The 27590-nt window shown below is 43.3% G+C and overlaps 1 protein-coding gene across 8 annotated transcripts in view; it reads left to right on the forward strand.

Moving 5' to 3' along the window:
- EHBP1 (EH domain binding protein 1) overlaps positions 1-27590 on the forward strand; it is a 234136-nt gene that overhangs the window by 39328 nt on the left and 167218 nt on the right. For all 8 annotated transcript variants that reach the window (XM_059828420.1, XM_059828424.1, XM_059828421.1 and 5 more), the window contains exons 3-4: positions 5405-5500; positions 14992-15045. In XM_059828420.1, the coding sequence (XP_059684403.1) occupies positions 5405-5500; positions 14992-15045 (150 nt within the window). The remainder of the gene's footprint in view (positions 1-5404; positions 5501-14991; positions 15046-27590) is intronic.

Consider the following 27590-nt stretch of genomic DNA (forward strand, 5'->3'; position numbering starts at 1 on the left):
GGGGATCTTATCAATGCTTATCAATACTTCAGGGGTGGGTGCCAGGAGGATGTGGCCAGTCTTGTTTCAGTGGTGCCCAGTGACAGGACAAGAGGGAACGGGCACAAACTTGGTCCTAGGAAGTTCCATCTAAACATGAGGAGGAGCTTCTTTCCTTTGAGGGTGGCAGAGCACTGGAAGAGGCTGCCCAGAGAGGTTGTGGAGTCTCCTTCTCTGGAGATATTCAAAACTTGTCTGGACACATTCCTGTGCAACGTGCTCCAGGTGACCCTGCTCTGGTGGGGGGGTTGGACTAGATGATCTCCAGAGATCCCTTCCAACCCCTGTCATTCTGTGAACAGAGGTAGGATGAGACGAGGCGGTAATGAAGAAGGGAGAAAGCAGATGGGTAACGTAAAGCATCTGGAAGGGTAGGCTCTTGAAATAATGTAATAGTTTCTTTTTCAAGGGTGAGGAAAGAGATCTTTGTAGAGACAAGGAAAAGTATAAGCAGAGCTGGTCACGATAGGAATGGCATAAGTGCCAGGTCATGAAATCCCCTACGTACAGGGGCTGGGGAAGTGACTCCCATGATGTACTCCAGTTAGCTGGTTTGCCTGCATCTGCCTTACCTTCTTCATGCTGAAGTGATGGCGTTTATCAACTTCACGTTTGAAACCAAAGTTCCTCATTTGGGGCTGTCTTCAGCTTTACCTCTTTTTTTTATTCAGATTTCAAAGGTTGTTCTGTTTATATTCTATAATCTAGACAGTTGAGCAGTGGCAGTAAGGGAAGGTTTACACTCAGTCTCTCTCATGTTTTGTTGTTTGTTTCCCCCCTGCCCACCCCCCCAAGAATTGGCCAAAAAATTCTGGTGTAGGTTTGGTAGGGTTTTTTGGTTTTGCTACCTACCCTTCCTCCCTATAAGAAGATGACACTGGATTTATAAATGGTTTTATGCTTTCTTACATTACAGAGAACTGATAGTAACTGTTTTTTGGATTGGATGAGAGTGCTTCAAATATAACAGCGTTTATAGAATTACCTGGTTTGTTCCAAGTTTTGCAGATATGTATTTGTATTTTGGAAAGCTGTACAATGTCATCATCTTCTCTAGCACCTCTGTTAATTGTCATCATCCAAGTTTGCCGGCCGAGTGGGAGGCAGTTTCCTATGGTCAAGGGCAGCCCCGGTGGGTAATTATAAGGAGAGGTGGTGTACAAAGGCAGCCCTCGGGTTGAGCTAGTCTCATCTTCTTTTGTTCAATCAATGTATTGCCATATGCTGAACTAGCTAGAGCTGCTTTATAGTCTTCTGTAACGTTTCACCATTTGGTACCAGAGTTTCAACAATGCTGGGAAATGTTACTTTTACGATTAAGCCCACTCGTAAAAGTAAGCCTGCTCTCTGCTCCCCAGCACAAACTGCTGGAGAACAAGACTTGAGTTTGTCTAGCTTGTGCATGAGGTGAGAGAGATGTGTGAGATACTGCTGTTTCATACAACCAAAAAGTGGACACTTACCAAGAGTGAAGAGACTACACCTTGCTGATAATAGCTGAAGTATTACTAAATGTTGAGAGTTTGCACAAACATCAGAGCGCTCTCTTTGTGTTGGAAATCATTGACTATCGAAGGCTGCTTGACAACAGATTCAGTATTTTTAGGAGTGTTTCACTAATTTTGAGTGCAGTTTGTAAGCCCTTTGGCATGTTGTATGTGCATTATCATATGGGGCACTAACCATTTTAATTATCTGGTCCTCCTGTCAGTTGCTGATTTCAATCTATTTTTAAAGATTCTTTCCTTCTCATTGCAACCAGAGGCCAAAACTGCAGAGGCATCGAGTCTGCCTTTTCCATTCATCAGAACAGTTGCTGTGATGTTCACAACATAGCGTACGGTAGATTGCAAAGCTGGCCGTCTGGGTTGTAACTGCTGTTGTTTTAGAGAGAGAACTGGGGAAAGACCTCGAAACTGGGTAGCCTGAAGTGCCCATGCGAGTCCATAGGCTGACCTCCACATCCTTTCTTAAACAGCTTTCTCCCTCAACAGTCACCGGTTTTGTGCCAGAGCAATGCCGTAGGTTGGACAATGTCATTCACGGCCCTACTCTATTTATAGGGTATTTCAGCAGCCCCTCCTATAGCTCCTGTTTCCTGATTTAAAAGAGCTTTCACGCTACGTCGTCTCCTCTCATTTTCGACTGGCAGAAAAAGGGAGGAGTTGCCTTTCTCCTTGAAATGCAACAGAGCATTTCTGCTTCTCTTTCCAGGCCATGGCTCTCGTCCCTCGGATTTAAGAGACGAGTCCAGCAAGGGGAGGGCTGCGGGTGAGGCACCCGCTGCTGGCGGTCGCTTCTGCTTCGCCGCTTCTGTTGCCTTGGCTTCAGAGACAATGGGAGATGGCTAGCGAAGACTATTAGGGGATAAGGAAAAAGTGGGTCTAGAAGGCACAACCCAACAGGAAATCAAGTTAAGAGTTGAGGATTAGGGTGGAAACGTGCTGCGCGGATGGAGCGCTTCGCCTTGGCTGAGCCCTGTGGCAACCCCCTGCCTTGAAGTGCTGGTGATTCTGCTGCACAGAGGTGGCCTGATCCAGCTCACATATCAAAGTCAAGGCTTATAACCTGGGAGCTGTAAAGGTTTTTTGATATAGGCCAGGTGTAACTTCAAGAAACTGCAACACAGAAGTCCCTGGCGTGAGAAAAATTGTGTTATAATAACAATCTTCATGTTAATTTTAAATTATCATCGTTGTTAGCCCTTCCTCAGTGTTTCCCCACCTTTGCTTTCCCTTTTCCCTTTCTCCTTCCCAACAACCCAGACGTAGTTTTGATGCTGTCTTTTTCTGTCACGCTGTTTGTGTGGTACAGTGTTTATTTTTCAAAGGCAAAGGAGGATTTAATAACATTCAGCTGATCACAGAGCAGCTTTGCTTTAAAAGCTCATTAGCTAGGGCTTGTGTCCTGGTTGTTGCTTTCAGTGACATGCCTGTCACAGTGACAGAAAATCATATATGTCTGTGTGCGTGTTTATTGTGTCTCTCTAACTCTCCTGGTGGGAGGCAATGCTGATAAAAGGCTTGAAGTAAAGCTTTGCCTGCACCAGTGAACGCTCATTTTCTAGGTTTTTTTTTTTAAATAAATGGAACAAGTGATCCTCAACTGAGCAGGCTGGCAGTGCCTGGACCTTGGACATCAAAAGTTTGACAGAATTGTCAGTATTGGCCAAAACCAGCAGGAAAGCGCAGGTTCCAGACACGCCATGAGCTCCTATTAGTTTTGTGAAAATTGGTATCTGGAAAGAGTACAGAGCGCCCCTGTGGAGGAGAAGCTGATTTATCTTACAAGATGCTACAGGACAGGCTGGCTGGCCAGCGAGCGTGTCCCTGGCTCTGGGTCGCTGCCTTGTGCCCACTGAATATCCCCGTCGGACAAGCTGAGAACGATGCGGGGGACTGCGGGTCCCGTGGAAGGGAGAGGCATGAAGCCGGAGCTCAGGTGGCTGTGATGGGGATGACAACACATGTGGTGTGTTTTGCTGGTCACAAAACATCATTTGCTTATAAAATACACTCGCGGAGTACAGCTATAAACAGCATTGCTTGCTCAATTATTCAGAAATCCATCCAGGCTTGCTTTAGAACAATATGATCAGGCTGAAATTCCTGGAATTAAAAATAGTAGAAATTGGGTTCTTTGAAGTTGCTCTTTTTTAAATTCCTCTCTTGAGATGCCCCAAGTCATGTTATTTAAGTTTATTCTGCAAGCACAAAGCGTAGGAACTTACCGAAATTTCTAATCTAATTCAGCATCTTTGGGCGCTGGGGTTTTAAGCAGAACACCAAAGATGGAAAAACTTTGATAAAACCGCAGGAGAGCTGGCAACGTTCAGCAAGAAAATAAAAATAACAGGGTGGCAATGAGCGTGCTGTGCGCACGTAGCCGCGGAGGCAGGTAGGGCTCTCTTCTCTGGTGGCTGCACGGGCTGGATTCTGCCGGCAGCTTCCCCGCCGCACAGCTCCACATCTCTTCCCCCTGTCCTTCCTCTCCTTGCCCCTGCTGCCTTAGCAGTTATTGGCACCCATAGTTAATCCGCAGACCTCTGCTTTGGGAGGATTGAGGGATTAGAGTAAGAGCGAGTCTACTGGAGGTACCTGTGATACTGCAGGCTCTGGTGAAAGCCCAGCTGAATGCGAGAGGGCTCAGGAAGCAGCAGACGCGTGCGGTGGGGCTGTCAGATACGAACCTGGCATCTGGAGTACGCGCCGCTTACGGTACGGAGCGGCGGAGAGCGACTGCCTCGGTGTGATTGAATGGGACTGCTTCACCGCCTTTGTCTTTCCCACCTCCGTATAGCAAAGTCGTGTTTAAAGTCGCCCAGGCAACCTTAGGGTACCTGAGACCCTGAGGCACAAGCCCTACTAACCTTGTTACAGCAACGATTTCTTCTGCTAGGCAGTCCTCATCGGAAGTTCTGAGCGTTGGAAGGAGTATAAGACTACAGCGAGTGATGCTCTAGAATTAAAAAAAGGAAAAAAGCCCAGTTAATTGGCTTCGGATAACAGTAAATAGATTGTACATTCTTTCCTGATAAAACTTCCACAGATCTTTAACGACCCCCATGCTGCTCAGCAGTCACTCGTGCATCAGCATCCCTCCCTCATTTGTCTTGCAGCACCACAAAATGGATTAAGTTGAGCTTGGAGAAAAGCGTACTCATTCTGAAACAGAAATGCTCACACATGGTGTTTTTCAGGACTAGCCATTAAAATGTAAAGACAGACCGTACATCAATCCAAACTGATACTCAATGGTAGACAAGTTCTCAATCTATTTTAGTGTGGGTTTTATCATTATCTTTTCTAGGTGTAGGTACCCCAGCATGTTAATTCTTAAGAATGTAAATGTTTTAGTAGCATTTAATCTGTACTATGAATCATTGTTTTGTGTGGTTTTTTTTTTTTAAATAAAAATGTCTTTTTGCTCTATTTAGGTCTAGACATGGTTAAGCCTGCACTATGTGCTGTACTCATCAAGTATTCCTTAAATAAAAGCATTCCTGCATCTGGATAAAAATAAAATAAAGCTCAGCTTGCTCCAGAAGCTCTGGCTTTACAGCCTTGATTTTTGCAAGGCTCTGAGTGTCCAGACCTGTGCTGGGTGCTTAAAAAATCCGGAGTTTAAGACCTTGTGAGGAACAGCTTTAGTTCAGTGGAAAAAAAATGCCTGCTAGTGGTCTAAGTTTCCTTACTCTCATTCTTAATGATGTCCTTTATAGCATTCAGTGGAGTCACAGGTTTAAGCAAGCAGCCTTTTCGGAGTCAGTGACGTGGTACTTCTACCTACCCGCGCTGGGTCCCATGGCAGCTGAGTCAGCACTTTTATAATGGCTTTAAGACAACTGTTTCTTTTCTTCCTTTAGGCTCATAGCTGGCAGCCTGGAATCAAGAACCCGTACCGCGGGGTGGTGGTATGGCCCGTTCCTGAAAATGTTGAAATTACTGTGACACTCTTTAAGGTATGTTGGTGTTGTTTTTTTTTTTAAAAAAAAAGCATTATCTTTCCTATTTCATAAACAGCACATAAAAAATTCTCTTTGGAAACATCAGATTATAATCACAAAGGCCTAATCGTGCTGGTTTTAAATTGTTAACTGCACGACCTTATGTCCCCAGCTTAAATCCCCGAGAGAAGGATGGTCTGTTCCCTGCCAAAGCTTACTTTTGTAGTTTAGTTAACACACTGAAATATCCCGTTGAGCTGATTATGGCGAGTCATTGGCATAGAATTTAGTACATGTGTAACTGTGCACGTAGTAGATGTGTAAGGGCTTGGCATGGGTTATAGTCTGGTTGGTTTTCTTTAAATACTGTAAGCCAGGAGTTGTCGAAACACAGCCGTTTGTAGAATTCCGTGTTCAGTTGCAGTGCAGTGACCCTATTTCTTATGCTATTGACTGGGAAACAGAATCCAGCTCTTAATTTCACAGTATTTGGTATGCCGCACAAACAGCACGGTACTTACGTGATTGCAATCGTAGGAGTGGATGTGGAGTATTGGAGTAGTACAGAGAATTATAAGATTTTACAGGGGATTTTTTTTAGGAACTGCATTTGCTCTATTAAAATGAGAAGCGTATCTGTGTGGCTGCGAAGCAGGAGGAGAAACTGATGGTTATGCTAGAAATTATTTCCCAGATATCACTGGGGAAAGTCCTTTCTGCATAAACAGTGCAACTTTGCACGTGTGACAGCGTGGGAGGCTGACGATTTCTGGGATTTTCAGTCCATTAGTCCTTTCTTGTTCTTTACTTTGGTGTCTCCAGCTACACTCTGGTTGTTCTTATTTATAATTGCTCCCTTTAGAGCTTAGGGTAACAGTAATATACTACTTTCTAATTAGTAATATTTATATTTCTTTGTCTTGGGGACCTCCCTGAATAATGGCTTAGAAGCGACTTCTGGTTAGCCTTAGAATGTGAATTTATTACTTGGTTCATTAAGCCTAAAAAGGGGGTTTCTCTCTTTTTTTTTTTTTTAACTTGGGATCACCAATGAGCAGAAACTTCCCAGGTTGCCAGTGATGCTAACTATCATAAATTTGTCTCTCTTCTTAGCAGACACATAGTCTTCAACTGAGGTTCAAAAGTTCACTAGCAAAAATTGTTTGTCTTTGCATGCTTCAAGGGCCTCTACTTGGATTCAGAAGTTTAACGCCGTTATGTGACTATGCTGCGTGTCTTTATAATCTGAATATGGTTATGTAACGCAGTAAATGTTACTTAATATTTTTAACATTTCAAGTGAAGCAGAAATGCACACAATTCTAGTTTGTGTATGCAAGAACGAGTTACGCGAAGAATAAGAAATTAAGTTCCTTTTGGGTGCAGCTCTGCGATGCCGTGGCATCGGAGTAAAAGTGTCTCCCAGCCTTCTCCTGCCATCCCACGCTACCTTTTTATTCCTACCTGCAGTGCTTCAGGGCTATATTTTGTGGTACAGCACAACAAACTAGTAGTTGTGCCACTGAAAGTGAGTGTGGGGGCTAGGACCAGATAGTGAGGGGAGAGGAGAGCCTCTGGAGCCAGCGCTAGCTATTCCTACAGCTGTAATTTTACCCAGCGCTGTGACTCTGCGGGCGGATCTGTTCACCGGACTGCCTCCTCCTCTCCCCAAAAATGAGCCTGCCCGTCGCAAGGGCTGTTCTGGGAGGAGAGGAGGGAGCGTGAGTAACGCCAGAGGCCGTGCCTCCTGGGAACGGGACGCACTGATCTCTGCGGGAACCAGCACAGGCTTTTAGAATCCAAATACTGAGATCACGCAAAAAGCATCCCATTGTCAGGCAGCTTTTACGTAAATCTGCTCTAACTGATCCTCTGGCTCCTCCAACAAGAGTGCCTGTAAGTGGCCAAACCCACCTTTTTTTCTCCGTAAGGATATGCAGGTGTGGTACAGAGCCGCGCGTTCGGAGCAGGTTGGGTAACGCACCATGCACGCCGCATCCGTGCGAGACCACTGGCCTGCCCGGATGAATGAGCCGCGGGTGACGCCTGGTCGCAGGTAGAATACGGTGTTAGCACACTTTAGGCTGTGCCCAGCCCTCTGATGGCTCGGTGCTACAGCGGCGCTTCAGCCGTAGCGCGGGGTATGTCCTAACGCCCCGAGAGCTGGCATTTCTGTAGCTGGTACGTTCCGGGCAAAGACAGTCAACAAGAACTATAGCTATTTTTGACCCGGCTGATGCATCGGCTGGTCAGTGCTAGAGTAGCGGGAAGGGAGGTATGTAACAGCACGCTGCAGCAGCCTTTATGGGAGCTGACTTACAAGTCAGGTATTTATATCGTTCCTGCCTCTGGAAGGAGGGGAGTGAAAACAATGAAAGCAGTAAAGCTCCAAAAAAAGAGACGGCTCATCTTCCAGTTCTGTGAAAGTCCCTTTAGGAGCCCCTCCCCGGCGAAGGGGAGTGAGTGACGGCTGAACGTTTGGCACTTGGCCGTAAGTACACTTCGAGCGGCCGTGTTGTTTAACAAACAGTAGTTGTCCTCTTTCGTTACAACCCGAGAAACTACGGGAAGCTGCTGACTCCACGTCCACGCTGGCAGAGCCCGCGGGTGGAAGCAGGTCCCTCCGGCAGAGCTCTGTAGCAATCACAGATAACAAATTAGCGCAGCGATGCTGTTCAAAATGGAAATGCAGGGAAGGGAAAGAGCGGACTCCAGAATAGACAGCTACGTGTTTCGGGAAACGATTCACACGGTAGCGGCTGTGCATTCGTAAGTGGCTGTTGAAATGTGTTGCTGGTAGGATTAGGAGATAAGTTGAGGTTTCAAGTGCTGATGAGAATGTTAAGAATATCCTCTCCAGTAGTCACCCGTGGACACTTGAGAGCTGGCTAGCAAAGTGCCTGTGATCAGTCAACAGATGAGATATTTTGCATTATTTGCACATCCCTGTTTTGGGTGTTAGCTTGTTTCCAAAAATATATTTGTAATTCTGAGGCAAGCAGAGCTAAATGTTGAAGAGACTATAACCTTTGTTTAGAAAACTTTCCTTTCAAATAAATAAACCCTTTTTGTTTCATTTCACTTAATTCTGGGCTGCTGGTAAAATTTCATAGTGCTCTGGAGTCATGTGGGGAAATGAATCAAATGGATATATTGATTCAGCTGCCCTTGCCTAGCTCTAGCTCCTGCCCATCCAGCTGGCTGAGGTGCTAATTACGTAAAAAGTTCCCTCCGTTCTGAAAGTTTAACTTCTTTCTTTGCCATGCTCTATGTTTGGTGTTTGGTTATGCCTTGGGTTTTTCAACCAAAATGGAGAGAAAGAAACATTGTGAAACAATAAGCCTATTGTGCGTTTTAAGTCCGTGATTTGTAGGGCTTTCATAGAAAGATCCACAAATGCCAGAAAAGCTAGCTGAATTCCCGTTTTTCGTTGTTTCCATGGTTGCGTTCCAGAAGTTTACATTCAGAGTCCCTGCATTAGCAAGGTTTAACCATCATACATGAAAGCCTGTATGCTTTTCCGTGGTTTTATCTACAAACACATACCTGTATCCACCGAGAGAGATTTTTAAATGAGAAATTTTCACTGCCAAGCAAGCCCGGTGCTTTTAGCAAAGCTACGTGCACATCAGGTCTACTATGAGGATTTAAATTGCAACATCATTATTTTCTAGCTTAAAAGCAAAGTGAACTTCCCAAGCAAAAATGTTTGTTCTTCTGGAGTAAGCATGGACTTTGCTTCATTGGATTACCAAAACCATTCGTTTTGGCAGTAATATACGTGGTTTATCGCACCGATATACTATTGCGACAGCAGGAAAGATTACCTGCTCCTCATTCCAAAGTTTGAAAAAGACATTTTTAAAGGCAGAGCTGTGTAAGCACACAACAAAATATTTCTGAGTAAAATAAGAATAAAATAGATGATAAAAGGAGGCTTGTATTGTTGAAAGTATTCCCCTCCCCACATATCTCTCAATAAATCCCGTATAATTTTTCTTGAAAGCCCGAGTCAATGGTGTGCTTTGATTATCGTGCAGTAACTGGCCATGCATTAGCAGGAACACTGCAGCAGAGCCAATACCTTCTCTCAGGAAAGTAAAAAAAAAAAAAAACAAACCCAACACCCAAACCCCTTTGATAAAGCCATTTCCCAGAAGCAAAGAACAAATCTGGGTTCAGAACACGCTTGTGTTGGTTTAGGAGAGACCCAGTGGCTTGACCGGACACTGTGGAGAATATTCCATAGGAGGGAAAACCAGCCCTGTTGTCAAGACAAGATGTTGTGTGTCAGGTACAAAAATCGTACGCTCAGGGAAGTGAGCACATTCGCACACTAAAAAAAAATGAAATATCCAGGGCTAGTGTGGGGACTAACTGTAAAAAATATATTTAAACAAAAAAAAAGTCAATCCTTGTTGTCTTTCTAGCCCAGAGGCTTTACAGGAGGGTGAGCTGTCGTGAGCTTGGTGTGGGGACGTTCAGGGACAGCTCTGCTCAGAGCTCCCTGCTTTCTGGAAGCTCAACAGAAGCTGACCGGAGTTGTACATGGTTTTCTAGACTAATCAGACCTCTGTAAGCAGCCTTGAAAGCGGCAAGAATTGGGTCAAATTTTGAGTCTTCTGCAGCTTCAAACAGCCAAGTACAAAAGCTGAGGACAGACGCTGGAGTACCCGGAGCATCTGCTATAGGTCACTGGTAGAGGCAGATCACAAACCCTGTCATCATTTGATCTGATTCAGTATGACAGCCCTCAAGTAGTTATTCCCCAAGAAGAAAGGCTGAAGATTAAGGCTGGTATGAAGTGATCTAATTGAAAAGCAAGCTTCAAAGCCAGGAAAGCTTAGGGAGGAGGCATGGGGAAGGAAGGGAGGAAGGGACTAACAGTCTGAAGATCTTCCCCACCCGCTCCGGCTGCTGCGGAGGAGAAGGAGCAGTCCCTTGTTTGCTGCTGTGTCTTTCATTCCTACTACAAGAGATACAGAAATAACTGAAGATAACCTGAACTATTGGAGAAGGGTTGCCTTTCTTCAGTCTTCCGAAACCGCCTCGTACACTCCAGAAAGGGTCTAGTCCTTGACAAAGCTCCTCGCGGAATGGGCTGGTGACGGACTGATCAACAGAGAGCGGAAAAATGTGACAGACGCATTCCTTGTTGCTCTTCCCTTGCCCGAGCCTGGAAGAGTTGTCTGTTTTCAGGTAGTTGGCACGTGGATGGGCAGAATGTAGGGTCACAGAAAGAAGCTGATGGGTGGGATTGCAAAGAGGAGTTTGTAGGACTGAGCTTGTTGAGGGCCAGGATATCTCTAGAAAAGTAGTTAACACGGTTACTGGGAAAATGTGAGATGGGTTGGGTGTTTGCTGGTGGGCCAAAGCGCTCTACTGATCTTGAGAGTTGGAGAAATGATTATCCGAGAGTCTCGCTGTAGGAGAACCGTAAGCTGATGTCCTGTCCTTGGCGCAGTTCCCTACTATTGGCTTCTCACCTGAGCGTTCCTTTTGGACACTAAAGTCATCTTACCAGGAAAGAAAAGAAAAAGGGTAGGGGGGGCAAAAAGAAGGCTCTAAAACTTGGTTGAAGATACCGAAAAGGAGTGTCATGCTCAGAGGCAAATGCGCATGGAGAGAGAAACTGGAAAATGGGGTCCATCTCTTGATACTAAGAGTGATGAGTCTTTTTTACACAATAAAACGAGGAGGAACAACAAGCCATTCAATCCATTTATCGAAATACAGTTTTCAATGCCGGGTAAAACCGTAATGAACATTGGCCAGGGTGTCGTTCTGCATCTGGGGTAGGTTGGTAAAGAAAATGAGCGTTATGAAAAAAAAATGGCTCTTGCCAACTCCTTTTGTGTTACAGCAAGCTACGAGGCAGTTTCAGGCTGAAGAAACTACTGGAGACAGTTTGTTCTTTGAGCTTTTTAGGTAATTCTCATTATGATTTGCTTTCAGGAAGGAGGATGGGAATGAGGTCTGTTTATAACTCTGGTCTTCGGGTGTTTCCAGCTGCGCATTTTCAGTGATTACTTGTATCTGCTTGCAGGTGAGGTGAGGTTTTGTGCGCTGTGGTCTCAGGGAGCGCTTTCCTACAGGGAAAATTTCAATCTAACCGTTACTCCTAGGGTTATTCTTCTTTGCAATGGCATTTTTTTTTCCTAAAGAGCAGCCAGCTGTATACTCCTCAAATAATAGTTTGCTAAATTCATCGCGTGAGTTTTACGTGGGAAATGAATGGAGCGTAGGGGTTAGCCAGCGAGGGAAGTATGGGGTGTTACGCTTTTTTACCGGTGTTTACCCTCTTCAAATCCAAAAGAAGATGAAAGATTAGCCAGATTTATAGAAACAGCACTTTTTTTATGGAGACCACACACGGAAATGTTAGCCCAAAGGGTGAAATGACGGTTGCAATAGAAACTGTGTTGTAACTGTAGTCATACAAGTATCTGTTAATGCTGACCGCGTAATCAAGTTGTGAGTTAGCTAGAAAAAGGACCGTGCGTGCTGCTCCCTGGGCTTCTAATAAAAGCATTTTAGTGAGAAGAGCGAAGCCCCTTACGTGTCTGTTGCAAGGAAATGCTGAGGTTTATGTGTGTAAGCTTATTTCGGGTTTTCTGTTTCTAGAGGCATTATAAGACTAACAAGAAATGTGGCTTTTTAAAAAAAATAAATCTGGATTTGTCTGTAAATCAAAATATCTTACATGCGAAGTGTCCATGTCTTGGCATATTTAATACTCTCCCAACTTTTGGTAAGGCTGTTCATTAGAGAAGTCCTTGAAGCTTTTAATTTTTATTTTTTTATTCTGGGTAGTTGGTAGGGAGTTGGGGGGTAACACACTCGTGTTTATTTTTCGGAAGTGTTCACAGCTCGCTTTCAAGTGCATACTGAAATGTTGAATATTAAGAAGTCTTTTCATTAAACAGTATTATTTGGCTCTATCAGATTATCAGAAGCACTCAGCAGAGCACCTGATTGTGTAGCCTTCAGAGGTATGAATCAGTTTTATTGCCATTGATAGAAGAGCTTTGTTTTTCTTTATAGATTATTGCCTTGCATGAACAAAACAACGATTGTTTTGTTTGTTACATGGGATAAAATACTGGGCCCTGACTTTGTAAGCAGTTTTAGGTACACCTGCAAGCTTGCATTAATAGTTTTGGGGGGACTTAGGGAAAAAATTGAGCAGGATGAAATATTTAAGAGTTTAGTCACTTACTATGGAGTAGCTTCTTCAAACATAAAGTGATTAATGATCCCATTAAATATCATTATGTCATTTTATGCTGTATCAAAGGAAGCAATTAAACAAAAAGGTAATTGCCCCGGGTTAACTCTTGAAAATGGCAAGCATTTAATAGCTGGATTACCGAAAATTATATCTTTAGAATTTATATAGGATACAGCAAACCAGCAGGTATCATGCACTTTATTTATATAATGCAGAATTCCGCAAACCTGATTAGTGTGATGGATATATAATTACATAATCTGATATTTACAAGTACATTAATTGGAATACGGAGATACCTCAGTATAATTTTGTATGTATCTACTTGGCCTTCTATCCTTACGGCTAACGGTGCAGTATGTTTTTACACTCATTTGCAGTATTTAAATTATTCTGATTTTTAAAAAAAAAATAATTCTAGAAAGTTTTATTCCTCTATCAAAATAAACCATCAGTTTTGACATAAATTTCTAGTAACATCTTATATTTTTTTCATTGACACTACATTCCATTGTTGGAGTAATGCATTTTAAAATGCGTATTGCATATGACACCTGCGGCTGTAGCTGTTAAATATGTAGCTAATGCCGGTGCCAGCGGTATGGTGTGCTGTTGAATTTCCTCCGTGAGCATGTCGATGCCCAGCGGGACTCCTTCTGCAAGGAGAGCCCATGTTTTACAGGGGGTCTGCAGAGCAGTGAACCCACGTTGCTGGATTTTGTAGGAAGGACTGCGCTGGAGGAGACGGGGTGATATCCTCTTAGCAATGGTATTGTCATTCATTCAAAGAGGAGGTTTATTTAAGAGCATGCTTTCCAAGGTTTTTGCATGCTGGAGAAAGAAAAAACTAATTCTTTTTGCTGGCTGCTTACGCTGTAAACTCTTTACTTACAAAATCTTTTATTTGGTGTATTTGATGAGAACTATTTAACAGAATCATTTGTAGTACTGTGATACAGTACCTCTTCTCACTGTGTGTCTGACTTCAAGGCGAAGTTAAGTGAAACAAGGATGGTTAAAGCAAAGACTATGATAAGGTGAGTTGAAAAGATTGAATGTGAGGCTTGTAGCGTTCTGAAGAGAAAGGAAAGATGGTACTCATGGAGATAAACAAAGTAGAAGCAAAATGTCTCCATCCATTTTAAGTTACAGCAGCAAGATGGAATTGGTGCAGTGTGCTTGGTGTAGGATCATGAGCAGGCTCCAAATAATAGCAAGAAAACTCTGCAGGTGCTGAGGGGTCTCATAGATGATGACGGCAAATGCTGACTACGGGGAAGGGACGTTTCTCTACAAGCGTCTATAGTATGCAAGCGTCAGAGGCAAAGGGAGTAATTAAGCAGTTTCCTCTAAGTAGAAATAATAGGATAAAATTAAGGTATAGCAGCACTAGGCTTCATGTCTGAAGAAAGCCTAAAGCCACATTCTCTTAGTGTGAGAAGCTGTTTTGCAAGAGGAGTAGTTTTGCTACAGTTGTTCAGAACTAGGATTGAATGATAAATTAATCATTATTTTTTTTAACGTAGGATCTGTGATAGAGGCATGAAGGGGATGACTTAATGTCTCCACTGTTACCTGATTTCAGGCAACAACAATACAGACCACACCACCAGATTGAAAGCTCATTAAATTGGAAACAAATGCTGTACGAACCTCGTTGTTATTTATCTTCCTGTTGGTGACAATGTTTTCTGATCCTCACGTGTGATGCAATAGAAACGTTGTGAAGTAAGGATAGGTATTTAAGACATTTGCGGTGACATGAGGTACGGTGCCGAAGCTGTGACTTCGGATCTCTGCTGGTGCTGGTGGAGTCTGGGCACGAGGAAGTTGGGGTGATGCCTGCCGTAGGTGTACGCCTTCTCACGCCGGGTGGGAGCAGTGGCTTCCTCCACTCTTCTCTCCAAGGTGTAGATTTGTTGTGGGTTTTTTTGGGAGGTGGAACTTAAGAATTAGGGAGAGATTTATATTTTTTCTTTTTTTTTTTTTTTTTTTTGCTCTGGATGAAAGGAAGTAGAATTACTGGCCTTTAGCAGAATCAACCTCATGTTTGTATTTGTAGGAGTCTTTATTAAGTTCTCCCTGGCAGTTTTACCCCAACTTGCTCGTCATCTTATTGACATCCATTGAAGCCTACATCCTAGCTAAAATATTTCCCTCTGTCATCTTCAGCGGGTAAAAATATTTCTATGAGTATATGAAAATCTTGGCTGAGTAACAATTTCTTGTACTCTGGATTATTTTCAGACTTAAGTTCTCTGGTTTGTTTTTCTAGGATCCGCACGCTGAAGAGTTTGAAGACAAAGAATGGACCTTTGTCATCGAGAATGTAAGCTGGAATGTTGTTATGTGTTTTTTTTATATGTTTAAGACTTAATAATTTAAAAGATTAAAGGGTGTCCAAATGCCTAAAAAGGGCTTGAGTAAAATTTGAGCTGCTGAACCACAGTAAAGCCTTGCTCTGTAGTAATAAAGGCTTATTAAAATACCTACTGTTATGTTACAATTAAAATACCGACGAGGGGAGTACTATACTACACTGCTTAAATTCCTTCCCTGTAAGCATCAGTCTTCCTTGCATTATTTTGCTATGAGCAATGGAGTAAACAAGTTAGAGCTGGGTTATGACTCATTGTTTTATGGGTTATGACACATTATTTTTCTACGAGCAGGGGAATGAACAAGTCAGAGCTGGGTTATGACATTTGTACATCCCAAATGGCAGCGCACCCTTCCCGGTTTTCAATGCCGCTTTTTAGTGAAGAGCATGGTTTCATCGCCTGCGTTTTATAGGTGAGGAAACCGAGGCAGGGTGGAGAGGTGGGACCAGCCATGGTCACCCGAGCAAAGAGCAGGAGAGTCATGACGCGCTCCCTGAGATCGCAGTCCCACTCTCTCTGCGTGGGGGAGCCGTCTTGTGCACCCAGTGAAAACCCAAAAGGTGGCTCCTGTGAATCTCTGATTCCTCTGAGCTCCCGGAACTTCCCGGAGAGCTGAGCTCCTGAGGGCTGTACAAACAACACGCTTCGCCAAAAGGTAGGGCTTAACGCTGCATGGAGCAAGTGCTTCATGAAGTACTGTTTTCCTTTCCCTTCTCTGCGTTGGGCTGCAGCTTCCGCTCTGGGGCTGCCCGGGCTGACAAACGGGGGAGCTGCTTTACCTGGAGTTGCCTTGGAGAGGAAACTTCTTTTTGAAAGACATGTGAAAGGACCATGGTGTCAAGACGGTGTGTTTATCTCTCATTAATATAGTTTCATTATGGACTGTTTCTCAGTAACTGATTTAATTTTTATTTATGTTGTTTTTAAACAAAAAAAAATACTGCTCTTCTACTGAGTCGTAGTAGTACCACACAGCACTGAAGTATGGGGAAGCAGTGGAATTTGCACGGTATCTTTTTTTGCCTAAAAGTGCTGCTTTTTCTTTCTTGTCGATATCAAAAGTGATTTGGATGTCCAAAGCTAAGGTTTATACTGATCGCCAGCGACTGAACACTTAAAGGGGCTGAAAGCAAAGCGCTTAATTTATACTTTTGTTTTTAAATGTCAAGTTTCTATTTTCGTTTATGAGACTTATGAACACAAACCACAGTTTAGTTACAGTTTCCTGGAGTTTTCTTTTCTTTCTCACTTAGTTTATTTTAATCAGGGAAGTCTCCATCACCAATTGTCACTGTACAAGTAACTCTGGGTAAAACAACGTCAGTGTATTTCTCAGCCAACCCCTCTGGGTATAGTTGGGTTTCCTGTGACGTTGCAGCAGATTTTTTTCAGAAGTTCATAGTGGGTACGTAGACTTCATGTCCTGCTTTATAACACATGGCTTTTTTTTCACATGTCATCGTATGACATACAGAGGTGGCTGTAGTTCATCTGCTGCATGCTGTGCTCGCTCTCCGCCTCAAATCTTTTCCGAGCTGCAGTAACGCTTGCAGGGTGGGAGGTTGCTTCAGTTGCCGTGCCCCAAAACACTGATGGAGGCAGTTCCAGTATGTATTAGTGATGGAGTAATCTTTTGTTATGTGCAAACTTACTCTTTACAACCTCAGTTATGCCATTAGTTCATCCCACAAGAACTGCCAAAAAGTCATTGGTAGGTAGATGTGCAAAGCATTTGACGCTGTCCCACACGACATCCTTGTGTCTAAATTGGAGAGATGTGGATTTGGCGGATGGACCACTCGGTGGATAAGGCATTGGCTGGATAGTCGCACTCAAAGAGCTGCGGTCAATGGCTCAATGTCCAAGTGGAGACCAGTGGACCAGTGGCGTTCCTCAGGGGTCGGTATTGGGACCGCCGCTGTTTAACGTCTTCGTGAGCGACATGGACAGTGGGATTGAGTGCACCCTCAGCAAGTTTGCCAACGACTCCAAGCTGTGTGGTGTAGTCGACACACTGGAGGGAAGGGATGCCATCCAGGGGGACCTTGGCAGGCTCGAGAGGTGGGCCCTTGTAAACCTCATGAAGTTCAACAAGGCCAAGTGCAAGGTCCTGCACGTGGGTCGGGACAATCCCAAGCACAAATACAACCTGGGAGCAGAATGGGTTGAGAGCAGCCCTGAGGAGAAGGCTTGGGGGTGTTGGTTGGCGAGAAGCTCAGCATGACCCCGCAACGTGCACTTGCAGCTCAGAAAGCCAACCGTATTCCTGGGCTGCATCCAAAGAAGTGTGACCATCAGGTCGAGGGAGGGGATTGTCCCCCTCTACTCTGCTCTGGTGAGACCCCACCTGCAGTACTGGGTCCAGCTCTGGGGCCACCAACATAAGAAGGACACGGACCTGTTGGAGTGAGTCCAGAGGAGGGCCACGAAGATGATCAGAGGGCTGGAGCACCTCTCCTATGAAGACAGGCTGTGAGAGAGTTGGGGTTGTTCAGCCTAGAGAAGAGAAGGCTCTGGGGAGACCTTCTAGCAGCCTTCCAGTACCTGAAGGGGCCTACAGGAAAGCTGGAGAGGGACTTTTTACAAGGGCATGTAGTGATAGGACAAGGGGTAATGGCTTTAAACTGAAAGAGGGTAGATTCAGAGTAGATATTGGGAAGAAATTCTTCGCTATGAGGGTGGTGAGGCACTGGAACAGGTTGCCCAGAGAAGTTGTGGATGCCCCAACCCTGGAAGTGTTCAAGGTGAGGTTGGATGGGGCTTAGAGCAACCTGGTCTGGTGGAAGGTGTCCCTGCCCATGGCAGGGGGGTTGGAACTAGGTGATCTTTAAGGTCCCTTCCAACCCAAACCATTCTATGATTCTGTGTTTATCCTTGGATTAGAGGATATACAAATATTATCCTCAGAGTAATAAATTTAATAAGTAGCTTTACTGCAAAAAATTATTGAGAGCTAAAGCAACTATAAAGGTGGAAGCTTTCAATCTCCTTTTTTTTTTTAAGATGAAACACCATGAAAGCTGTAGATACTGCCAAAAAATGTGGTCTGCAAATACGCTTGAAGATATGGAGAAACTCTTTTCCAAGAGTAACAGCTCCACTTAGTGGTGGATGAAAATATGTTCATCTGTTCGAGCAAGTGACAAATGATCCAATGGCTAGTTGACATTTCAGAGCGCAAAACACCTGCTTGTTAAAAATTTGGGAGCTGGGGAGGCAGGAGGTTGATCTCCTCCCTCCCTAAATTGTCGACGTTTACCCCTTTCAGGCTTAATGTATGGTTTTCCTGGTTTTACAGGAACATATTTATCATCGAACCTGACAAGGACAGGTTACCTTTGGGAAGTGCCGGGGACATTTACAGTCCTTTGGGGGCTTTTCCTTTTTGTCCGAGTATGTTCTCTGCCCTCAGAGGCTGCAGGGTTTCCCTCCCTCCTTGGTTAGCAACACTCAGAACGCAAGATACTGAAGCCTGAAAAGTTTTTGGATGGTCTTTCGTTGTGAAGCAGTCTGAATTCTGCTAAAAACATTTCTTTTGAGCTTTTTTTATTACTGTTAAAAGTCATTTTCCAAAATAATGTTGTAGTGCTTCAGTATGGCTGAGCAAAGATCAGCTAAAAGAGATATTCAGCTGAAGTTTGATGCCTCTGCAGGCAGATGCTACCAAATTCAAAACAAGTTTATTCTGGACAGAGGCATTTTTAAGGAGTGGTGAGGTGATTTGTGCAAGATAACCATGCTGTGAATGAAAATGAAGCAAGGTATTTGTGGGTTTGGTTGGTTTTTTTCTTGTTTTGGGTTTGGGGTGTTTTTGTGTTGTGTTTGCAGGATTTAAAAAAACCCCAACATGTACTTTGTGATCCTTCACCTTGATTATTGTAGGATTTTTTTCTAACTGTGTTTTTAATGTCTTAGTCACTCTATTTGTATTCTACTAAGTGAACCTTTGTCATCTACTGCGTGTCTTTACCATAAATAATTTGATCATAGTGTGGTTTCTTAATATTTAAATGTTGATATTCATTTTCCATCAGCCTCTTCCATGTCTTTACCTCCTTCACAGCTGCATTCTTAGTATATTTACTGCTAACTTTCTTGTCTCTAATTTCATCTTTGTTTAACCACACTCTGTGTATTTGATTATCTGTTTTTTCTTCATGAGGCAGTTCTTGGAGTTGTCTTGGGTTTTTTGTGCTTTTCTGAATAACAATAGCGGATGTTCAGATTGGCTGTTGCAAGTTGGAGAGCAAGAAATTCATAGCTAAGAATAAGACTTACCTATCTGTGGAGAGGTAATAGCCTTTCAAAATCTTACAGACTGGCATTAGTTTATTTTGCCTATTCAGTCTAGAGAACGAGGACTAGTTGCCTTCCATTTAAAAATATAAGCCATTTCCTCTAGGAAGTGATATTTTTTTCTCTCATTGCTCCTACGGGTAATGTGAACATGTGCTGTTTCCACACTTCGTTCCTTTCGCTGTCTGACCTCCAACTTCCAGTGTTAATTTTCTCAGCATTAACTTCTGATTTCGCTTACGAATTGCTTTCTTGGGGTTTCTGGTGTACCAGTGCTCAACAAAGAGCTGCTGTGTGGCGGGAGACTCTATAGGTACCAGGGAAAACTCTCACAAACAGTGTTAATGCCTCCATCAAACTTTCTGTGGGGATTCCATGGTCTCCCATTTAAGTAAAACAGCAGTGCATGTTTCTAAATACATCTTTGTCTTTTAGCAGTAAAATAGCTTTCACGTGAAGTGGCCTGTGCTGGGGCAATCGTTAAGTGTCCCCTCGGAGGTGCCAGGAGGGCAGCTGATGAGTTTCAGTCAACTTGAAGACTGTGTCTCTTCTACGAAGAGTTCAGCTGACCCGAAGTTTGAGCTATGTTTCTTGATCTCTGCAGATTGTCTAGCTAATGGAAGAAGAAAGGGACAGGAGGGAAGAGTGAAGGTTTAAATTGGTGCAGATACGTTGAAGCTTTCATTGGCTCTGTGTACAAGAACTTTGTCTAAAGTAAAGGTAGCTGAAGTGATGGAACAATGTAATTTTGCTTCCTAGCATGCTCAAAGCATGGAAAAGCACGTAAGAACATCCATCAAGGATGAACCATCACGTTTGACTGTTTGCTGGCAGCTTTGTAGGTAGCTACCTCCTACATTCTTAAGTGAAATTGAAAAATTCATAGGATGCTTCCAGAGGGTAAAAGATTGGGTCCATGAAACAATTTTTCCAGCTTTTTGTAGGAAATGTTTTCTGAGCCCAGATTTATACCTCTAATAGCTAATAAATGGCATACTAATATATTCCAAGGTTCATAGTAGGCTTCTCCATCTTCCCTCCTGTGCCTTGTGTTTCACCTTTGTATGTAGGTTGTTCACAGGGCCCAGGGTTGTGGTGAGTGAGCCCTTTCCCGTAGCATCAACGTAATCAAGGCATTGGCAATCATCGCTGCATCCCCCGTACTAACCATAGTCCTCTTTTTACGTAGCAGGCCCATTAAAACATGGTCTTTTCTACCAACAGAAGAGGACATCCCAGACCTACGAATTCGGCAGATGAATGGAGAAAAATGCCCCACCTCTTTTTGAAGCTTTGCTCATAGATTCATCTAGGCTGGGGCTGGCGGCAGCCTCGCCTGGCCTGGCCTGTTGCCTCAAGGCAGCATCAGTCCAGGCAAACACTTGCCTAAACTGTTTGGTTTTTTTTTAAAACTTTTTAAGATGGGCTCCCTGCAGCGTCTCCAGGCAGCCTGCTCCAATGCTCCATCGTCCTCGCTCTTGGGGATCCTTCTGGCCCAGATCTCTGTTGGTACAGTGGAAAGCTGACGTTTCTTGTCGTACCAATTACGGCTGCGGAGAGCAGATTCTGCTTTCTGTGTGGCTGGCGGCTCCCTCCTTTCTTCTTGCCTCTGACTAATCAACCACAATGATGTGATAGTGGTTACACATGGGTTTTCATGTCCCTTGATTGCATTAGCAGATCATTAGCATTCTCCTTCTAAGGACTCATTTGCGTAAGCGTGTGTTCAGCGTCCTGCTCTGTTCGTTGGCGCTGCCCGTTGCTTTCAGGGATGACCAGCACCCAACTCTGCCATCACCATCACCGGCCTGGTGAAGTGTTGCCCTGAATTTCCAGGCTGCTCTTGTATTGAGATCCCGGACACTGAACTCGCTTCTGCATCTATCCTTTCTAGAGAGTCTTCCAGAATGTTTCAATGTCCCTTTTTAGTCCACTGTTTTCTAATAGTACCTTTTGGAATATTAAGGTAATGAATGGTGAAGAAAACCATGCCAACCTTTCAAGTTTGGCAGTGATTTATTGTCAGACGTACATCCTTCTGTGAGCCACATCCATGCTTCCAGTCATTTTATTTTATACCTTAACCAATAAGGGTATTCTAAGTGGTTTCTCCAGGAAAATATGTCCAGTGAAACTGCTGAACTGGGGGGGAAAAAAAAAAAAGGAGTTTAGTCTTTGCTGTTCACGCTAGCCTACAGCAAACAGTTATAAAGAATAACAAGTTTAAGCTGAAAAACGAGACCTTTTGTCTACTTCTCTGGCTGAACTTCAGGAACCCTAACCCAAAAAGAGCTCTGAACCGGCTTCCGCTCAAACGTGAGCAAAGCCTCAAAATGAAAGAAACATTAGAAAAAAGTTACAGAACATTTGACATAATCTACTTTCATTTTATTGGTACCAGTGCATTGCTTTGTGTGGGTTTTTTGGGTTTTTCTTGGTTCCCCCCTCCCGAAATTCTGTATCGTGGTTGTTTATGATGATTTCTCATTTGGAATGTCCTAAAGCATGTTATATCACTCACAGGTTTGGAGAGATTATTTCTCTCTCCCGAAATGCCCATCTCTTATTTTTAGGCATGACAACACCAATAAAGGTGGTCAATAACTTGAAGGTAATGGGAAAGAAGGCGGCAGATGAATGGGGTGTAGAAATGAATTTGGTTTTAGTCGTAAAAGTGACCGATTTTAAATGTGATACAATAAAATGATGTATTAGCAAGAAGTTAAGTTTTCATCAGATACAGCTCTGAGTGTGGTGTTTTTCCAAATGAGGCTTTTCAAGAAATAGCAGCTCATTTGAATTTGAACAGTAATTAGCTCAGAATTTTAGTAAATCAGACTTTTATACTGGGTGGTTAAATCCCTTCTACTACAACAGTGCTGCGACACTAACTTCCCAAGAGCAAGTTTTGCTTTGCATCAGAATAAAAGCCCAAGTCGAGATGTCCAAACTTCCCACCTGTTTCTGGAAATAAATGTTGGGAGGCAAATGCCAGCGTAGCGTAGTGAATTGAAATTCTGAGTACTGTCAATGCCGTTTGCAGAAAGAACCTGGGGAAAAAGACTGGTGTGCGGAATAAGATGATTTCTTATTTGCTGATCAGTTGCTATACCAGAATTTATTACAAAATCTTGGCTGTCTCTTCTAGTGCATCTTTGTAGCATGTGGGAGCTTAAGTTTAAATTGGCTATTTGCTTTATTTAAGACAAAGTAATCAAAAAAAGGTCTATAATTTGTTTTGTATTTTTCTGCTTAAAATTTTTGCTTAAAATAAGAACCGACCAGGTTAGCTTTTTTCTGAATTAAATGTCTGCATTTAATACATTTAGAATAGGAAGCTCATAGTTCAGACGTGCTTTCCTGGTCCTTTAATTCCCCTGTCATGTTCTGCTCTACGTGATTATGTGAACTGTGACCGTCTTGTCTGCGTAAATTAGGCTGGGTATTCTGGGCTAGATATAGCTAGGAATTAAACGCTGCTTTGTCAGCCCTCTCACTCTCGCTCCGCTTTAAATGTAACAGCGAATCAGAAAACTTGGTTTACTTTTAGGTTTTGCTTACGTTAAATATTTAGCACTTTGTTCTAGGTGAGAAATCTCCGAGATCAGGTTTTTGGAGCAAAACTTGCGACAGTCGTCATCTCGATTGGCTGCTCTGGCTCCGACGAAGACGGGGTAGGATGTCTTTCTAGGAGGCCTGATCCTGTGGGGTTTTTTCCGTAACACGTTGCTGTTTCTTGTGCGCACCACGATGGCGTTTCTGTGCAATTGGAACTGAACGTAGAACACGATCAGAGGCAGGGGCTCGGTTTTGGTGAGGAGTGGGAGAGGGGCCTGTGCACAAAGCGCCTTACCCGGGTTTAGGGTAGATGTCCGGGAGCGGGTGAGTCGCCTGTCTGTCCGCACCCACCCTACGGGCGTCACTTACTGAAACAACCCCCTTAGACTGGGCACCTTCCCTGAACATTACAGAAGGTGACGGCAGTGGGTTGCACGCTTGAGTTCCGCTGGAGGGATTTTACACCAACCGCTGCAGGACGAGTAAGTTACCACCCGTATTTAGCGCGTTAGGTGAGCGAGGCCTGAGAGGCGGCGTGTTGAGGAGCGTTTTCCCCTCTGTACGGCACAGCTCCGAGAGAGGAGGCACCAGCGGGCCCGGAGCAAGGTAGGTGCCATGAGGGCAAGCGCTGGGTAAGCTTTTCCGACCAGCTCTGTCCGTTCGGCTCTATTCTGACCCGCGGCCACCCCCGTATCCCCAAGCAAAGCCCGCTAGTTGCTTCAAACGGTGTTCCCTCACGCCGTACTGCTGTTTAGTCTGCAATGGACGTCTTCTTACCAAACAAGACTGTGCCCAGATCACCTGAAATTAGGGCCACCGCTAATCCTTTTTATCTTTAATATGTAATAATCTATTAAACCAGAGCCACGAGATGACAAAATTCTTATCTAAATGAGAATTTTAGATGAATTGTTGAAGGAACTTTTAATATCTAATTAACTTTTTACACTTTTAATACCTTATTTATCTTGAATCAGTAAAATAGAGTGTGGAATGTGAGTCCATCCAACTCTTCTCTACTGTGGGGGTGTTTTTTTTCAAAAATAGTTATAAAAATTTTCTTTTGTTATTTGATCTTTATCTCCCAAATGAAATGCAGTGCCCAAACTGTCCTTTAAATAATGTTGTTTCTGATGCTGGGTTGATAACTGCACTAAGTGGATCTGTATCAAGTATAATTGCCTACAGATGATATGGCAGTTTTGAAAATGATATTACAGCATTTCAGTTTAAAATTTTCTAGAAAAGCAGACATCTTATTTTCTGATATTTATGCTACAATTACACGAGAGGCTCTCGCGGATGGAAGATGGAGACGGGAGGCCGCTGGGCGTCGGGCGGAACAGCCTGGGGATCAGGCTCCAGCTTCATAAGCTCAGGACGTGCGGTATGCCGTAACATTTGCAATGCAACGAGCTTGATGACACGTAATCTATATGGTTATTATTGAGTCGCAGTAGTAAAGTACGTCTGTTTTCTAAATTGCTAGAACCATTTTGTTTAGGTTTTGGGAGGGTTATTTCCTACTAGAAGAACGTGGCTCCTGTAGATGAGTGTGCTGCACAAGCCGGCTGGTGAGAGTTGCTATCAGCGGTATTCTGTGCCAGCTGGAGGGAGGAAGCTGATAAACAAGGCAGACAGCTTTGGAAACCAACCTCTAATACTACATTAGGCATGTTTAAAACCAGCAGTGTGTTTCAGCCGCTCTTAGCGTATGTTTATTCATAGAAAATCAGCGGTGAAATATATTTGCCAGCGCACACAAGAGACAGAGTCTGCATGAGGTCGTTTCTCTTTCAGACATCAAATACAGAAGAGTGTCTTGGTAATTGTTTTACAGTGGGGTTCTAATCATACTCTAGGCGTAAGCTGAGCCGAGCAACTTGCCTTTTAATAGAAAAGTATTTGCTTTTAAGCTTGTTCAGCTTGCCACTTTTTTTTTTTCCTGGGTTTATGTGACAGGGTGTGTTTTTACATTTACATACAGTCACGGATATGCGTTCGCTCTCAATGCAGTTCAGAATATCATTATGGAAAATGCCACTGTCTGGGGCAACATTATGATGGATAAATCTCATTTTTGACCTGGTAGCCATACAGTGATAAAACAGCATATGTTGCAGCCATGTAGTACAAAATATTCAGCATGGAAAATGGAATAAATGGCAACACGTTTAATGAAAAATATTTTTGACATAAGTCACCTTCAAAGGCAGATAATCTGGGAGTCCAATTGAATGCATTGGTTGATTTGAGATAATACCTTGCAATTGCATGTGCTCAAGGTACGGAAATATGTGTCAAAAAAGAATTAAAATATCCATTATTGTGTAAAATGTAGCTCTGCATTAAGTAACTGGATAGGATTGTACATTCAAGCAGTTGTAATTTAACTCGGAGCATATTATTTAAAAATAGTGGCCACCCGCAGAACAGTAGCCAGCTGACAGAAAAATAAGAGTTCTGGCTTTCTGAAGACCTTTGTTATTAGGAAAACCATCTGGCAGTGTAATAGCACCGAGTGTTATTGCCTTCAGCCTCTTATCTTTGGTTGTTAGCTCTCTTAATAGAGTTTAATATAATGGAAATTAATTGACCTCCATAACTTAATTGATGCCATTTCATTCAGGTTTTTTCCCCTCCCAGCATATTCTTCATTCTGAATTGATACCGCACTGTCATAGTGGGTTTTTTCGTGTGAAGTTTCTCCTTTCTCATTGTTTCACGTTATCTATATCTGGGCCGAATTGCTTCTTGAATTTTGACAGGCGGCATAAATGAACTTTTTCTGGTTTAGCCTAGGTGCGGTGGCACCCTGAGACTAGGCTGGAAAGATTGTGTGAATAAAACGGCATTGAATAAAGTGCCATAAAATGGCATCTTGTAGCTGTTCAATATTTTCTGTGCTTCCACGTACTAGCATAAATATAAGATCAAACTGAATTTCTGCCAAATTCGTGACCCATACAAAGTTGCAAAGATTGCTATTCTGAGCACGGTGGTTTATGCTTAAGCAACGTTTCTTACATTTTCCAGTGGCTTGAAAAAGAAAATGTAGTAATATACCAAACATGATGAATTTAAAGCCTGAATATCACAGAATCACTAAGGTTGGAAAAGACCTGTAAGGTCATCAAGTCCAACCATCAACCCAACCCCACCATGCCCACTAAACCATGTCCCGCAGTGCCACGTCCACACGTTCCTTGATGATACAGTTGTGGGCTACGTTGTGCTGTTAAATAGCAATATTTTGCTTTTGGTGTGTTTTCTGTAGAGCTGAGAACTAACTGGACTGTCCTTCCTGGCAACGTAGCAGAGCGGCAGGCTGAGGATGATGGGCGCCAGGCTCTATAAGTGTATTTTAATATCCTGTGGTGCACTGCCCAAAATAGAAGACTGCCAGGTCGGGCTCCGAGGGCTTTGCCTGCTATAAATAAACAAACTTACTAGTTTTCAGAGATTTTCTTTAAAGACTCTCAGTTTTTTGCATGTGGTTTTAATGATTTAGAGTATAAAAGTGTTTTGCTCAGCAAGGGGTAAGATGCAGGAAACTTAAGATGCGGGAAACTCTCTAAAGTTTTTTGTTCCCTAAAGCAAAAAAAACTCTACAAAAGAGTCACCGGTTGCAGGAAGGCACAGCACAAATATCAAAGGACACGTACAGTATTTACCAAATCAGAGGAAACGTTGACAATTCCGTGAAGCGTCACCTCTCTTAATTTTATCTTTAAAATAGATCCCTGAAATGGAAATTAATTATATTTGCATTTTTTCTGATGAAGAGTGAGAAGTTACTTGGAATGAGAGATTTGTCAGTGCTTTCCACGTTTAAGGGCTAAATAAATTTAGAAAAGAATACAAGAACAGCACAGAAATCAACTGCCGTCAAAATCTGTCTCTGACAAAATCTTAGACCTTTTCACCTCTCTTCCCCACCCCCGGGTTGTTTTGGGTTTTTTCCAGCCCTACTATTCTGGTGTTCTCTGTCCTTTAATCCGTCTTTCCCTGAAAATGAGAAGCGCAAGACCCAAGAAATAGCAGATGTTGCTGCATAAGGAACTGTTGTCTGCACCAGAAAGGGAGACTGTGTCGTCGGGTAAGGTGGGCAGTGGGGACAACCGGAGCAGAGAGAATGAGCTGTACCTGGGCCAAAGCGGAGTAAGAGCGAGGGGAATGCCCTCGCAGAAGTGGCTCCCGTCAGTGCCAAACCCCTCAGTGACGGAGGCATCGGGTGCTTGCTTCCAGGAGCAGCCGCAGGAAGGAGCGTGGTGGCTTAGGGAGGATTTTGTCTATGTGTTTGTCAATGAAAGGACAAAATGGAGTATTTGGAAAATAACCCTAAAAATCTGTCAGCAAAGAATTAGTATAAAGTTTATGTGCTTGTTGTTCCATGAATCATCTGCATAAACCTTCCCCATAATTAGTTTTAATTCATATTATATAACTTTAATTATATATTATAACCAAAGAAACTCATTCATTAGGAAGGATTTGAGGTATTAAATAAATAGACTGCATAAATAACTTGTATGGACGCTGTTGAGGAAGGATATTTGCGATCTGTGGAACAATTTGTGTGTTTCACCTGGACTTGGTGAAATAGTTCACAGAATCACTAAGGTTGGAAAAGACCTGT

Source organism: Gavia stellata, chromosome 23 (assembly GCF_030936135.1).
Source record: "Gavia stellata isolate bGavSte3 chromosome 23, bGavSte3.hap2, whole genome shotgun sequence".
Taxonomy (NCBI): domain Eukaryota; kingdom Metazoa; phylum Chordata; class Aves; order Gaviiformes; family Gaviidae; genus Gavia; species Gavia stellata.